Source organism: Passer domesticus, chromosome 15 (assembly GCF_036417665.1).
Source record: "Passer domesticus isolate bPasDom1 chromosome 15, bPasDom1.hap1, whole genome shotgun sequence".
NCBI classification, from domain to species: Eukaryota; Metazoa; Chordata; class Aves; order Passeriformes; family Passeridae; genus Passer; species Passer domesticus.
Genome location: NC_087488.1, coordinates 3511622 through 3526857, shown reverse-complemented (window position 1 = coordinate 3526857; position 15236 = coordinate 3511622). Strand labels below are relative to the sequence as shown.

At 45.5% G+C, this 15236-nt stretch overlaps 1 protein-coding gene across 5 annotated transcripts in view; it reads right to left on the bottom strand.

The window, feature by feature from the left end:
* Positions 1-13682, bottom strand: part of NPRL3 (NPR3 like, GATOR1 complex subunit) — a 41415-nt gene extending 27733 nt beyond the window's left edge. For 2 of the 5 annotated variants that reach the window (XM_064390476.1, XM_064390477.1), the window contains exons 1-4: positions 13524-13682; positions 11893-11962; positions 3452-3581; positions 224-298 (exon numbers count right to left, since the gene is read on the bottom strand). In XM_064390476.1, coding sequence (XP_064246546.1) covers positions 224-298; positions 3452-3581; positions 11893-11962; positions 13524-13641 — 393 coding nt within the window. In that variant the 5' untranslated portion in view covers positions 13642-13682. The other 3 variants (XM_064390480.1, XM_064390478.1, XM_064390479.1) reach the window with 3 other exon arrangements.
* Positions 13683-15236: the final 1554 nt, after the last annotated feature.

The window sequence follows — 15236 nt, the reverse complement described above, 5'->3', positions numbered from 1 at the left end:
TGAGCATTGAAACCTCTTTATTCTTCACTTGCACCTTCTTCTCATTTAGCTGCTCAGCTGCTGCTCCCTGGCACTCTCCTTTTACAGTGACCTCACTGCTGAGAGGATGCAGCTTCCTAACACTGGCCATTAATCATAAAACAAGCCTGGAGTGTGAGCTACTGCATTGTCTCATGCATCCAAGGCACATGCCACTGTCAGATGGAATGGAAACAATCCTTACCCTTAGTGCAAACACCACATTGAACAGAATCATGGTGGGCATCTCTCTCTTTGGTGAGGGGTCAGTTTTGGATACCTGAAAAATATTTTTTAGAAAATCCTATCAGCTAGTGTCAGCTGGATACATGAAGGAAAGCAATAAAAAAATTTAAAAGATAACAAGCTGAGAAAAGAGAGCAGACAAATAAATACATAACATCAAATATGACTGGCAAAATATAGAACTATGCTTTTGTTTTTAATTGGAGTGTCACAGTTACTCTACAACATTGCCTTTGCTGAGCAGCTGTGAAGACTTAAACCAAAGCCTTTAAGTCACAAGCATGGAAATGAGTGTCAGTTAAGACAGCACTCTTACTTAGTGTCTCTGTCATTACATTTAGCATCATTAGGGACCTTAGGTTTAAATTCTTTAGCACAACTGTCAGATGTACTGTCAGGAGAATTCTACAGATCTCAGGCCACACCTATTCCTTCCTTTCCTAAATTCCCCATTCAAATGTCATCCTGTTATAAGCTACTGCTTTTATCAGACAAAATATGCTGTTGAACAGCAGTACTAAAATAAAAGGTTTGATTTTTCCCTTCCTGCAGGATTTCAAACACATTATCCAGCCCCTCTATTCTCTTTGTAGCAGAGAGCTCCATTCCTAAGGCAGATTCAAACTTTGCAGTGAGAAGAAACAGCTGGAGCTGAGACAAGCAAATGGAATTTGCACAGCCAGACCAACTCCAAAGGGAGCACGTGTCACCACAAGATGGAGCACAAAATGCAGAGGACATTCCCAGCTCCCCTGCAGCTCCCTGCTCAACACCCACCCAGTCCCAACCTGCCTGGCCAAACAATAGCTGCTCTCTACCCAAATATGTGCAGCACCTGAGCCAGGGCAAACACAGAGCAGCATCTGCCCTTCCCCACAGGTTCCAAGCACCAGCAGTGAACTGCTCAGGACTGAATTCCAAAATCTGTCTGCTTTCACTCAGGAGTCTCAACATTTAGAAAACTAAGAGGTGATACATATTTTGGGGTTTTTTTTGTCCTAAAGGGAAACTTGTATTCTGTCAGAAAGGCAGTGATGGGAGAGTGGTAAAGGCAGTTTACTGTGTTTATCTGTTCTGGAGTTACAGGTTCCAGGACATCCTGTGAATTTCAAAGTGTAAGGACTGATCCTGTTCCTTCCTTAAAATCAGAGAAACTACCACCACTAACATCAGTTGGGATGCAGGCTAGATTTCATATCAACTCATGTCCAGGAAAAAAGAACACTGAGCTGGGAAAGAAAATGCTGAAAGAATTTGAAGAATTCAGAACATTGCTACATAAAAAGCAATCTGGCACAAGGATTAAATGTTCGTGCTCTTGCAGCTCCTGAATCTCACTGGAGTAAGAATTTGCTGAGCTGTCCTGTGGATTAATTTTCTGCAGCATGAACTCTGAGGAAACTCAAAGCAGAGGCTGCTGGGTTACTCCAGACACTGCCTGAGCTCCATGGAAAAGCAGCTCCATCTGGCTTCCTCCTAACTGCAGGGGGGTCCCAGATTTAGACTGACACAAACCAGCAGAGATGGCTGCCACATCTAGAAGATTCTGGACTCTAGAAAGTTCTGGGGTGCCTCCTAGGGTGATAAGACACACCCAAAAAGAAGTTCCTTCAGAAGTAACAAAAAAGTGTTTACAGCTCTTTATAACTTTATTTATTCACCCAGATACAATTTTATTTAGACAAACTGAAATGAAGTAACATTACATGCAATTAGGATTAAACTGATTGGAAAGAATGTACAATAATAAGTGGTGCAAAAAATGTAAATACAAATTTTCAACCTCGTTTACAGCACATTTAGGAAGTTGAACCTTTCAGATGAGATAAATAAAAGAAAGAAAAATTATCTGAGGGAGAACAGGCCACTGCTGTCAGAGCCTTGAGGGCACCAAATGGCCTTAATGGCCCTGGCCAGGACCTGTTCCCACACACAAAACTCCCTCCAAGAGTCCATGACTGGGAGCCCCATTTAAGCTCAGCCCAGGGCCTGGAGCTGTGCCTGAGTCCAGGATGGACCTTGGATCTGTGCCTGTCTCCTGGACAGACCCCTGGTTAGGTACATCCCACCCTTGTCCTGTCCCCTTCTGCTCCTGGCTGGGGTCCCAGTACAGACCCTGGGCCTGCTTCCCCACTCTCCTTGCCTGGGGCTGCTGATGGATTTGCACAGCTTGGGCACACTTGAATCCTGTCTTCCATGAGAGTTTAACCTTTCAAGACTGAGTCTTGGTGATACTCCAGGACATTTCCTGCAGACTCACAACTGAGTTCCCAAAGTAGCATCTTTTCATGTTTTAGACCAGCTCCTTGCTGGGATTAAAGCAGTCTGGTCCTCTAAATATCATGCAGCAGTTACCAACAAGCTGTTTCCACCTCTAATTATAGCTAACAAGCAGGACAGAATTGGCAAGCAGACTTCTTTTTCCCCTGAAAAAAGGAATGACTTAGCAAATTTGATGAAAAATGAGACCAAAGCAGTTCAGTGACAGGGATCAGTGTTGGATTCAGAAGTTACCAAAACCTTTAGTTCAGTCCAGCAGTTGAGCAGGAAGAAGGAACAGGACAGGGAATATTGGAAACACAGAAGCAAGTTAATTCTTTCCTGGATTTAAGCAGGGCCTTTTACATACCCCAGACAGCAAACTGCTCTCATTCTAAGCACCTAAAACAGAGGCCACAGAGAAAGGTCTCAATGCAAACAGCAGCCTGACTTGGTCCACAAGAAAATTCTAGATTTCTTTCAACATTCTACATATTCCATCTAAGTCTTGTGGATCATCTTCAGCCTCAGGAAAAGTTAAAAGCCAAACAAGGCTGACGCAGCTTTTAGCATTTGTGAAGGTTTTTGGTGGTGTTTTTTTAACTGCCACACTAATTAGAGGTGCTAAAAGCTAACTTGCAGTAACTAAAATAGTGAGAAACAGCTTTTTGAGTTGGAGTGCCCAGTTTTACTTCTCTTTACTCACACTGCTTCCCTACAGTAACCAGAAGAGTTTCTGTGATCACTGACAGCTCCCTCAGTTCGCCACTCACTCCACTGACCCAGAAGTAAGTAAAAGACAGCCTGGAGCATCAGGAAGTAAAACCAGGATCAAAAGCCAACATACCCACTCTGAATTGCAGGTTTCCTCAGTAAAGCCAGGCAGTTTGTGAAGAAGGCAGGTCCCCAGAGGGGATCTCATACCTACCTGCCCGAGGGCATGCTGGAGCAAGGTGGGATGGCCAACAAAGCGAACATTATCAATCTTCAATTCAAACTTTTTGCCACACATATCTGACTTGGTAGCCAAAATTGTTGCCAGGATGACATCTGAAAACCTTGAAGAGCAGAAACAGAAGTTATTACAGTTTTCAAAAAGCACACCCCCAAAATATTCCTCCAAATTCAGATATATTTAACTCCAAAGTTTTTAAGGCATTGTAAATTGTGACTAGATTGCTGTACCTGGAGTACCACCAATTATGTAAAATTAAGGACCCCTAAATTACATCCCTCAGATCATCATAATTATAAAACAGGAAGCGTTCACAACAAAGACTGCAGGGTCATGCTCATTTAATTACATGCTCAGCAAAATACATTGAAAAGATTAGATGCGCTTTGCTTAAATATAAAAAGAGCTGGAGTTAGCCATTGCCTGGATTTAGCTGCAGGTTAATGAACTTACTAAGCAACTACATATTGACACAGCCTGTCACTCAAGCACAACAGAGATCTTTAAGCCACCCAGTATGGCAGAGGGGAAGGCAAGAAGGAGCTGATTCAATTAAAACAAACACAGCCAATGCTTGTCCTTCCTTTCCCAAAGCTCATCAGTGACATTCCAAGCTCCTCATTTAACAGATCTCAACCTGTGCCCAGCAGACCACTGGCACCTTCCAAGAGCTGCCTGGCCTCACCTGGGCTTTCTCATTTGATAAATCATTCATGACAGACCAGACCCTTCCCAATGTCCATGGGGTTACTGAATTGCTCTGGATTGGTGAGGGCAAGGCAGCAGCTCTGAGACAGGAGGGCAAATATCCACCAGGGGTCTGCCCCATGAAACACAGCCACTGCTGCAAAACCAGCTAAAAACCCCGTGTGACAGGGGAGCAATTCCACAACTGCCCTCTCCAATGGCCTCACAGCACTGGTCTGGTCTCTACCAACACTTGTTTTCCTCAAGGTGTCCCCTAGGACAGTGAAGCCCAAACCCACAGGGAAGAGGACCTCAGCTGCTAGAGTAAACTTGTTGCTCTAAAATAGAAGCAGTGCAAGGCTTGTTATTAACAAGTTCTCTCCTCATCTGTTTTACAGAAGCTCCAACTTGACCAAATGAATTTCAGACCACTTTCTGATGAGAGTTGGTTTTTAAGAATGAAAATGTTTATTTCATTTTGTGTATTTACACCCGGGGATATTTGTCCCTGCCAGACCATCCCCCTAGAGCAGGCAGGTATCCCAGATAACCCAGTATCACTCAGAGAGGAGGGCAGGCATGGGTGTGTGCTGGGCTCACCTTATCTCTTGGCCACAAGTGAGCCCTCCATGCCCAGAGAAGCAATTAATGTACCTTAGTCCTGTTTCCCTGTGAGTCATGGAGTACTACAGAAATTAAGACAAATGCACTCAAGAACACAGGGGGGATTCCTTTTATTTACAAATACTGGAGATGAAGGACCACACAGGTCCAAACTGCCAAAGCCCCTGGTGCTTGTACAAACAGGTCACTCTGACCACAGCATGCTGCTTAGTTTGGTTTATGGAAGGAGCAGCTGTGTACAAACTTCTAAATTCCTGGCTGCTCTGCTCCCAACTCCAAGCTAAAGGCAAGCAGAGACTAGCCAGAGATTCCTGGGGCCACTGAGCCCATGCTCCTCAGCCACTGGGCTGCACAACTTGGGAAGTCTGGGAGGAAAGGGCAAAGTGCTGGAACAGGACCTGGACTGACAGTCCCTGGAGGTCACATTCAAAATAGAAAAAAAAGTCACTATGACAGCAGTGAGCTTCTCCTCCTCTTTTTGCCCTGTTCAGCAGCTCATTAATAGGCTCATCATGGAGCCAGAAAGATGGGAACAGCAGTGGATCCAAAAGGAGCATATGTTTTGGGGGGTGAAGAGAGAAGGAAGGCAAACTAGAAAATGTCGGCTTCCTGGTAGGAAATTAGTTACCCTTCCCTCCTCCAGCCTTGGCAAAGGATACTGGGAGCTGATAAACTGATCATTCTGATAACTTCCACAAGGAATACACCAGCAGATCCTTTAACAGATAAATGTGGTGCTAAAGGTAGGAATTCAGCAGTTTCCTGCAGACTCAGGGGAGTCTGATACCAACAGCTCTTGATACCAACAGCCCCGTCTGCCCTACCTCGCATGTGGCTCTTTGGGAAGGAAGAGATTAAAAGGCTGATTTTGGAAAATCCTCAGGATCTTCTCAGTACCAGGGTGTTCTGTGTCTGGGAGAGTACTGAGTTGCAGCCAGAGGACATGCTCAGGGACAGAATCCTGACACAGGTGCACCTCCTATCACCACAGGCTCTCCCAAGAGTCACCTGGACTCCAGCCCCATTCTCCTCCTCTGACAGCCTGGATTTATAGTTTTGCTGTCTGGGTTTTTTTAACCCCCAGTGCTCTACATAATTTTTACATTTCTTAGGCCTCAGGACAATAGGGAAATTGAGAAACAGCAGATGTGTTATTGCCATTACTTCAATTAGTCACCTCATCTTAGAAAATAACACTTTTACTTTATTTCAACACACATTTTCCCATCTTTGGGGTATGTTAAGATGACCTAAAAACACTGACTTCTCAGAGCCCAAGAGTTTGTTAAAAGCAGTTTAGGTTTTGCAGTTGGGCAGTAACCCTTCTCCTTTTATGAGATTAGTCTGAGCATTGTGAATTCCAGGGGGAAGGAAACCTCTTCTGTACTAAGGAATTCAGCAGGCAGAAAGAATGTACAATAAACAAAAGCTTTGATTTGTCCAAAATATTCTACCACTCCTCTCCAGAGCACAACACAGCAGCAGCACATTGAAAAGAAGGGGGGAAGATTCAAACATGAATTCATTTTTCCCCCAAGAATAGATTGTAACTTTTTATATGCCACAGGAATTCAGAGCAAGGCTTTTATTAAGAATTTTTCTTTGAAGTAGTTCAGAACAGGATCTGAGTATGTAGGTGAGGTTTATGTTAAGTAGGGACTACAGATGCATTATTTTTTTTCCTTCTGGGGCCCTGAGTTAAGCACTTTTCCCTCTATGTTTGTAACCATCCCATTCAGCTGAGTGGGGCACCAAGAACAAGCAAACAACACAGCTGTTCAAACCTGGGTCTTCTAAAGAGCTCTCCATCATTACCCTGGGATTAAATAATTACTCACTGATCTGTACTTTCAAGCCATTTCTCCTCAGAAAACAATTTGATTTAGTGCTCCTTGTTGGAATAACTACAATGCCAAGGCTGTACTTGCTGCATTCCCAGAGCCTCCCAGCTTTTCCCAATCCACAGAAGGGACAGTGCCACACCCATTCGGGATTCCCTACAGGAAGCACAGACATGTTAGTAGGACCTTGGTAATTATCCTGGCACAAACCTTTAGCAATACATTTCCTACAGACACTGTGATTTAGCATTTGATTTTCTCATCATTCAGTGTAAAACAGAAACCAGAAACAAAAGCACAATTAAAAGGATGGTGAGAAAAGAAAGCCATTCTAGACAAAGGTGATTGTTTAGAATGTTTGGTCTTACCCTGAAACCAATTGCTCATCAGTTAGAGGACATTGGTCTCTGAAATGGGAACATGGCCATAAACACAAAACAAAACACAACAAAAGAAAATAAACGAGGCAAGTACACAAAATACAAAAGAGAAAAAAAAAAGAGATAATATTAAAAACAAGGATGAACTATTAAGGGTTAAACAGCTGTAAAGGAAATATAACTGTTGAGAAGAATCTAAAGTTAATGGAAGGTGAATTCCAGGGACATATTGCAAGCTGTTTGACAAGTGGAGAAAACAGGCTAAGGTAACTTAGTCCTTGCACTAGCAGTGGCTGCTGCCATGTCTTTTCCCACAGTACACAGCATTTATGGAGCTGATTTCCATGGCACTTTTTAATTCATGCTTACCTTAAGAGAAACAGAAGAGGGTTGCAGCCTGATTCAGATTCTAAACCTCAGTTTCTTTCCTGGACTATTGCTATCATTTCCACCAAAGAACCTCCCATGCAGCCCCAAACAACCCCCAGCTCTTCCCAGCTGGTTCTAGTGCTTCCATACCCACAAGACTTAGGAAAAGAGGATGCCAAGTGTTTGTTGTTGCAGGATTCTGTGAAGGGCCTGGCACACACAGCCACCACTGCCCCTGCAGGGATCCTCACGGCAGGCACAAGGCTGGCCAGACTCACAGCACACTGAAATCCTTCTCTGCCCCTCTGTGCCCCAGGCAATAAGCACAACTTAGGAATAGGAGATTGAAAAAGCTTTCAAGGCAAAGAATCCTAATCCCTTCTTTACAAGAGGGGTACAGAGCAGGACTGAGTGAGCACCTGTACTCACTTTTACATCAGATACACCTGTTTCCATTTTAACATCCAACTGCCACTTTCCCCCCCAATTAAGATTAAAAAATGACTTGTTTCCTGAAACAACTTCATAAATGTACTGAAAAATGAATCTGATAAAAGCTTTCTACTAACCCACATGAGAAAGGGGAGGCAAACTGAAAACCTCCAACAATTACCTAACACAAAACACAGCAGATTTCTGCCAGTGACGATGAAAAGAGAGCCTAGAGAGCCTAAATGACAAACTACACAATGGGGTGACATTACAGGAAGGGTGTTTCAAGGAATGGGTGGATGAATGGAAAAGCACAGGCTTACAGAAAGGAAGCCTTTCAGAACAAATACAAGGAAGAACACTGGAGTCCAGTGAAAGAGAGACAGAGGAAACAAATGTTATCACAGGAGAGCTACTGTTTGTTAGAAAGGGACATTCAAACCCTTGTTTGTCAGTAACTTGAGGTTTTATAACAGAAGTGTTTGCTAAATTTGCTACAACTTCTTCATTTAGTCAGCTCTGCTACTAAAAATGCAAGATCTGCTGTAACATATGTTACTATATGTGCCTCCTCATTAGAATATTTGCTTGCTGGCTATACCACCTTCAGAAAAACTACAAAAAAACTATTTCAAACCAATTTAACATAGCATTATTTTATGGCTTCAGAGGAGTAATTGCCTCACATTTTTTCAGGGCAAAGAAAGAAGACTGGCAGGCATCTCCATAAACATTGGGAGGGGGTGTATTCCTGGTAAAACACTCAGAAACTGAAGGATGTTTTTGAAAAGTGCAAATGATGAAAGGCTGAGAAGAAGCCAACAAAGAGAGACACTTGACAAGCAATTTGTTTTGACAGTGACAGTCTTCTGAATACCTTTTTGTTGCATGGCCACCATCAACACACCTCAAACACTTTTGCTGCTCAACTTGCTTTCAGCAGGAAATAAAATATGTATTCTGAAGACCCAAACACAGCTCCATGGAGCAGAAATTAATACAACCAAACACACCCCAGTAAGCTGGAGGAAGGATTATCATGAATAGGCTGCCATTGTCTATGAAAAAACCAAAAAGCATAACAATGATCAGGAAATTGAGCCTGGAGGCTAAAAGAAATCCAATTTCCAATCCAATTATCTATACAAATATGCTACATGGAAATGGAGTTAAGGCACCCAAACTGATCTAATTTTGTCCCTCCTGACAGCATTAAGAAATACATGCACCTCAAACTACTCTAGGAAAGGTGAGTTCCAAAGTAATTGATCTGGGTGCCAATAGCTATAGGGAAAAATCAACAGTAAATCTTACCTAGGACACAATTGGTGCTAGATTACTCATAAATTAAACACAGCATCCAGTATAAAAAAGGATGACTTCAACCCTCTTAGGAACTATTGCAGCTACAAGATAAATCTGAAATAGCCTTTATACTGAGCATGCAGTGGGAAAACCCCAACCCCACAACATTATCAAACTTGCCATACACCACCAACTCAAGCTAGCAGTCTCCCCACTCCACAGCCTTGCTTTGTGCCACTAAAAACACCCATGGGTGTTCCTGACATGCAGGGATTGAAAGGAACCTTTTTCCAACCCTTCCTTGATGAAGTCTTCCAAAAATAATACAAAACCACCGCATAAATTACTTTTATTGTGGACAATTTCAGACAGAAAATTATCACCACCAGAAAACAGGCTGGACTTCATGCTGATGAACTCTCTCCCAGGAAGGGAACTGCTGCACTGCAGAAGAAAGATCTTACAGGGCTGGAGCTGCCACTGAAGGAATGGCTCTCACAAAACAAGTTGCACCATTCCTGGTCTCTAAAACCTGATCTTCAATGGAAACACACAAACTGAAGCAAAAATTCATAATGTTGGTGAGGAAAAAATCAATGATGATATTGGTTTCATGGCATATGAAAGTAAAACCTCTTTCCTTTCCCAGCTTACAAGCAGGTGCATCTCCCTCCCACCAGGGCATCTGCACTCTCCTGCCTCCACTCTCCTCTTGCAATCTCTTCTATTCCAAGGCACCAACCTCTGTTACTCCTAAAATTGCCTGATACAAATCAAAGTTGGAGCAATCCATTGCACAGTTTTGAAGATGCCTTTTTGTCTTCCGCTGGAGAAAGCATCTGTGTACTTAAAATTTGCATATTCTTTCCACCTCATCAGTCAGTGAAAAATACAAACTTTGCCAAAAAGCTCCTCTTGTTTAATTTAAATTAAAAGCACTCAGTATATAAATGCATCAGCACATTCTTCTACTAGCAGGTACCACTGAAGAGGACACATTTAACTGCTACATCAGTTGTATGGGATGCAGGGGACTTAAAAGTGATGATTACACTGCTGCTGAAAAAAAGCTTTCTGTAATCAAACTGGAAACAAACACAATTTTGAAAGGGCCTTTGAATTTCAGAAGGAAGATGCCCAGCCATATAAGCAGAACCAGCAGTGTGCTAGACTCCAATATCGAGCACCTAGAAGAAATAAACTTTCAGAGCAACAGAAATCCTGCTGCTCTTCTATTTCCCTTTTTATATGCATGGGAGATACGGACAGATCTGAAAAAAATTCTTTTATTAGTAAGAAATACCTGCCCAGGAGATTAAGCATGAACTTTCATGCCCAGTGCTCTGGACATCAGTACAATGCAGCAATCTAAATATTTGTTTAGTGAGGGTTATATGCCAGCACATTCAATTTAAAAATGTGTTTCAGGAAAACACCAGCAGTTTTCTCACCTGACCATCATTTGAAATGATAAAAGCTTTTCCTACATAATTGCAGTAACCACACATTGTCTCACATTAATTTAGCAACACAGGCAACATTAACTGCTTTGTCCAACTTGCCTAAACAGCAGAGGCAAGAAGAATCAGTGTCAGACAGGAGCTGGTATCATTCCAACACCTTCTTAATCCACCTAGGGAAATTCAGGGGTCTGAACAGCCACCAACAAAACCCCTGGGCCCTCCTGCCATCCACAGCCCAGCTGAAAAGCCAAACCAGTTCCCAAACACACAAATGGTTTGCTCCCCCTGCAGCTGTGCCCTGTCCACACTGCACTCACTGGACACACAACCAAAGGTTGTGTTTGAAGGTTTCAAAGGCATCAGAAGAGGCAGGAGATACAAATTACTGCAAGCAAAATGTGTTTTCATAAGATCCCAGTCCTGGAAAACAAAATTAACTGATGATGCTTACAGTCATGTGGGTGATTTTAATTTCAGCTAAACCATTCTCTGTCATAAAGTCAACAACAATCTTACATTTACAAGGTGATGATTACTTCCTTAGTACTCTTATAAAAGAGAAAAGCAGCAGCTACCTCATTTTTATTAATACTGGAGATTAAAATACATATCAGAAAAAATATCTGCAAGTGAACTATGGGCCAACAGACAAACTTTTTCTCTCCCAGATTTCTCTCCTATCTAGTAGTGATAAATTTAGAACTATGCAGCAGATTTCAAATGTTCAGCAAAACTAATTAGAGGGTCCATCCACACATACACACATGCTGAACATCACTGCCTATTTTCAGTGCGTTTGTTACCCTCTGATTTCCTGTACTTAAAAAACTCTCTTGAAGTCTCAGTTTCCTTTTGAGCCACTGTGTCACTCCACTGACACAACAGCAGCTCTGTCTGGAGAAACAAAATTAGTTATTCATTAGTGCACAGCAATTCCAATAGACCATTATATGAGCTAGGGAAGAAGTTGAGGCAACTGAAAAATATATCCAGTTAGGAGTAGGCAGGTAAAGAAAAGTGGGATTTTGCCAGAGGATTAATACTCCTAGTTTTGAAAGGGCAATATTGCCTTTCTAATGAGCACAGAATAGCTGACCTTGCCCAGGAAACAACAGATTCAGCAGCATTCCCTGGTGAGACAGTCCTCTTCACTAAGCACTAAGTTGTTCCAAACTTGATATTAAAGCATTTTTTGCCAGGCTGTCTTCTATAGAGTCCAAGAGAATGTGCCTAGGAACTAGGAGGCAAGAGAGCAGGAGGCTGTCTCTCCTACATTTCAACCTCTTAGGCAGAAGAAATGTTTTCCCTCCTACCTGGAGTCCCCATCTTGATCTTCTGTGGTGTCACCAGAGCCATTCACAGCATATCGACTCCTTGGCTTGTCTGAAGCAAAGAATAAAGATAAATTTACCCAGGAACCATCTGCTTAATGGGTGTTTGTATGTTTTTCTATTCTCACTCAAAAGAACATTAAAAAAATAGGAAAACATTTTTATCCTTCAGGGGGTGAAGAGGAGAAAGTGAAACATTCACAGAAACTGACACAGGTAACAGTTTGCAGTTCAAGAGTGAAAAGTAAAAGTCTGACCAATGCAATTTCCCACCTTATTGCTCAGGTTTGTTTTTTTGTTTGTTTTTTTTTTTTATTTTAAAATGCTCCCACAGTCATAGAGAGGGAAAACCTTTATCAACAAAAAGCAGGAGGGGGGTGGCAGGGAAATAGCAAAATAAACAACTCTTCATGTCTCACCTATAAAAGTGGAAAGGTAATTAGAGATTAATCTCTCTTCATAAACTGGCTCACAGCCTAAGCAGGGGAGTTAAACTTCTCCCAGCACACAGCCACTAGCACACAACCCAGATCACACAGCTCCATCACCCCGCAGCACCTTTAGGCCCTGCACTGATACTGGTCCCAGTCCAGGCACTGTCCCAAATCACATGCCTCAAGGACATGCCAGCACTGCACCTGAATAGTTCCATCCTCCTGTTTTCCAGCAAAACTAAACCTCTTCCAGCACACTATTCAAGACCACAGACTAAAATTTTGTAATTCCTATCTATTACTGTTAAAGTTTATACTGTTTACTGAATGACTTCCAAATCAGTGCCTTCCTTCTCCTCGTGCCTTCTCCTCCCCCTGCAGCTCCCAAAACCCACGGAATTCACCTGTCCTGGGGACAGAGGTAAGGCACAGGTGGACAGTGACACTGGCACTAATGTGGATCAATTGATGGACGAGAGGGGTCCCAGGGCACCTGGGGGCAGTGAGGGCACTGCAGGGCAAGGGCTGAGAGGTGCAGAGTCCCATGGGGAGCTGTGAGGGGTGCCAGGCCCTCGTGGACAGGGGGAGTGAGGGGAGCCAGGTACCCACAGAGGGTGTGAGGGGGATTACAGGTACCCACGAATGTGTGAGGAGAATGACAGGTACCCACAGAGGGTATGAGGGGTGTGTGGGGGATGACAGATACCCACGGACAGTGTGAAAGGTGTGAGGGGGATGATAAGTACCCACAGAGGGTATGAGGGGTGTGGGGGACATGAGGGGTATGTGGGGGATGTCAGGTACCCACAGACAGTGTGAAGGGTGTGTGGGGGATGACAGGTACCCACAAAGGGTATGAGGAGTGTGGGGGGCATCAGGGGTACCCAGAGACAGTGTGAGAGGTATGTGGGGGGGATGACAGATACCCACAGAGGGTGTGTGGGGGATGACAGATACCGGGGATGACAGATACCCACACACAGTGTGAGGGGTGCGGAGTGCCAGGTGAGAGGTGCCAGGCCCTCGTGGACAATGTGAAGGATGTGAGGGGGGCTCCGGGCCCCCACGGGGGGTGTGAGGGGTCCGTGCGGGGTACCAGCCCCCCACGGGAGGATGCCAGGCCCCGGCGGAGGCTGCGGCGGGCGCGGGGCAGCCGCAGCTCCCGGCGTCGGCACTTACTGTCCTGCGCGGCGGGGTGCTCGGCGCCGCGCTGGAACGGGAAGCGGAACAGCAGCTTGTTGCCGCGGCTGCCCGAGCTCACCAGGATCACGCTGATGGGGCTGGTGCTCTCGCCCATGCCGGCTCGGGCTTCCCGCAGGAAGGGCCCGGCCGCTGCGCCTTCCGCTTCCGCCGGCACACGGTGCGGCCGCCGCTACCGGCACCGGCGGGACCGCTGTACCGGGGCCGCTGTACCGGGGCCGCTGTACCGGGGCCCGCTGTACCGGGGCCGCTGTGCCCGGGGCCGCTGTGCCCGGGACCCGCTGTACCGGGGCCGCTGTGCCCGGGCCCGCGGTGCCCGGGCCCTCCGCCCCACGGCCCGTGCCCAGTGCAGCCCAATGCCCCCAGTTCTGACCAGCATCTCGTACCTCCACGGCCCGTGCCCAGCACATCCCAGTGCTCCCAGTTCAGACGAGCACCTCACACCAACCCCATCACCAGTACAGCCCAGTGGTCCCAGTTTCGACCAGCACATCACACACAGCCCCATCCCCAATACAGGCAAGTGCCCCCGCTTCTGACCAGCATCTCATGGCCACACAGCTCGTTCCCAGTACAGCCCAGTGCTCCCAGTTCACACCAGCACCTCTGCGGGTCCATACCCACAGCCACATCCCCAGTTATGACCAGCACCTCACACACAGCCCAGTTCCCAATACAGCCCAGTGCCCCCAGTTCAGGCCACCAATTCACACACAGCCCGATTCCCAGTATAGCCCAGTGCCCCCAGTTATGACCAGCACCTCACACACAGCCCAGTTCCCAGTACAGCCCAGTGCCCCCAGTTCAGAGCACAAATTAACACACTGCCCTGTTCCCAGTACAGCCCAGTGCCCCCAGTTCAGAGCACCAATTCACACACAGCCCTGTTCCCAGTACAGCCCAGTGCTCCCAGTTCAGAGCACCAATTCACACACAGCCCTGTTCCCAGTACAGCCCAGTGCCCCCAGTTCAGAGCACCAATTCACACACAGCCCTGTTCCCAGTACAGCCCAGTGCTCCCAGTTCAAACCAGCACCTGACACATACATTCTCTCAATCATCCCAGTGTCCCATGGACACCACTCCCTGTTCCACACCCTCCCAGTTTATTCCAGTGCTTCACATGCCTGCAGCCAGCACCTTCCCGCTCAGCCCAGTGGCCCCAGCATGGCCCAGCACCCCCAGTTCAGCCCCGTACCCAGACAGGGCATGGTGGCCCCAGCCCCAGATCCCTCCACGGGGGCTGCTGGATCCTGGAGTACACAATGCTGTTATTTGGCCACTTTGTGGGCTTTCACACAGTTCAGTCATTAATTCCAGAACTTTTCTGAGAGCTGGTAACAAAGAGCAGTGAGGGCTCATCATGTCCCCCATGCCCAGACCCCCCTGGGTTATCATCCTCATGGAAGAGTGGACAGGCACTGGAACTGCCCCCATGGAATCACAGCCCCTGGAAGACTTCAAAAAACGTGTGGGTGTGGCACTTTGGGACATGGTTTAGTGGTGGTTTGACAGTGCTGGTTTAACCTAACACCTTGGAGTTTGTGTGTGAATAGGGATTTTTCAGTGCTCTCAGTCTGCCATGACTCTTCTCATGACACTTTCCCTCTTTTTTTTTTTTTCCACATCATCAACTTTCTAGTAGCAAAAGGGAAGAAAAGAAGAGCTCCATAAAACAGTATTAAATAAGGA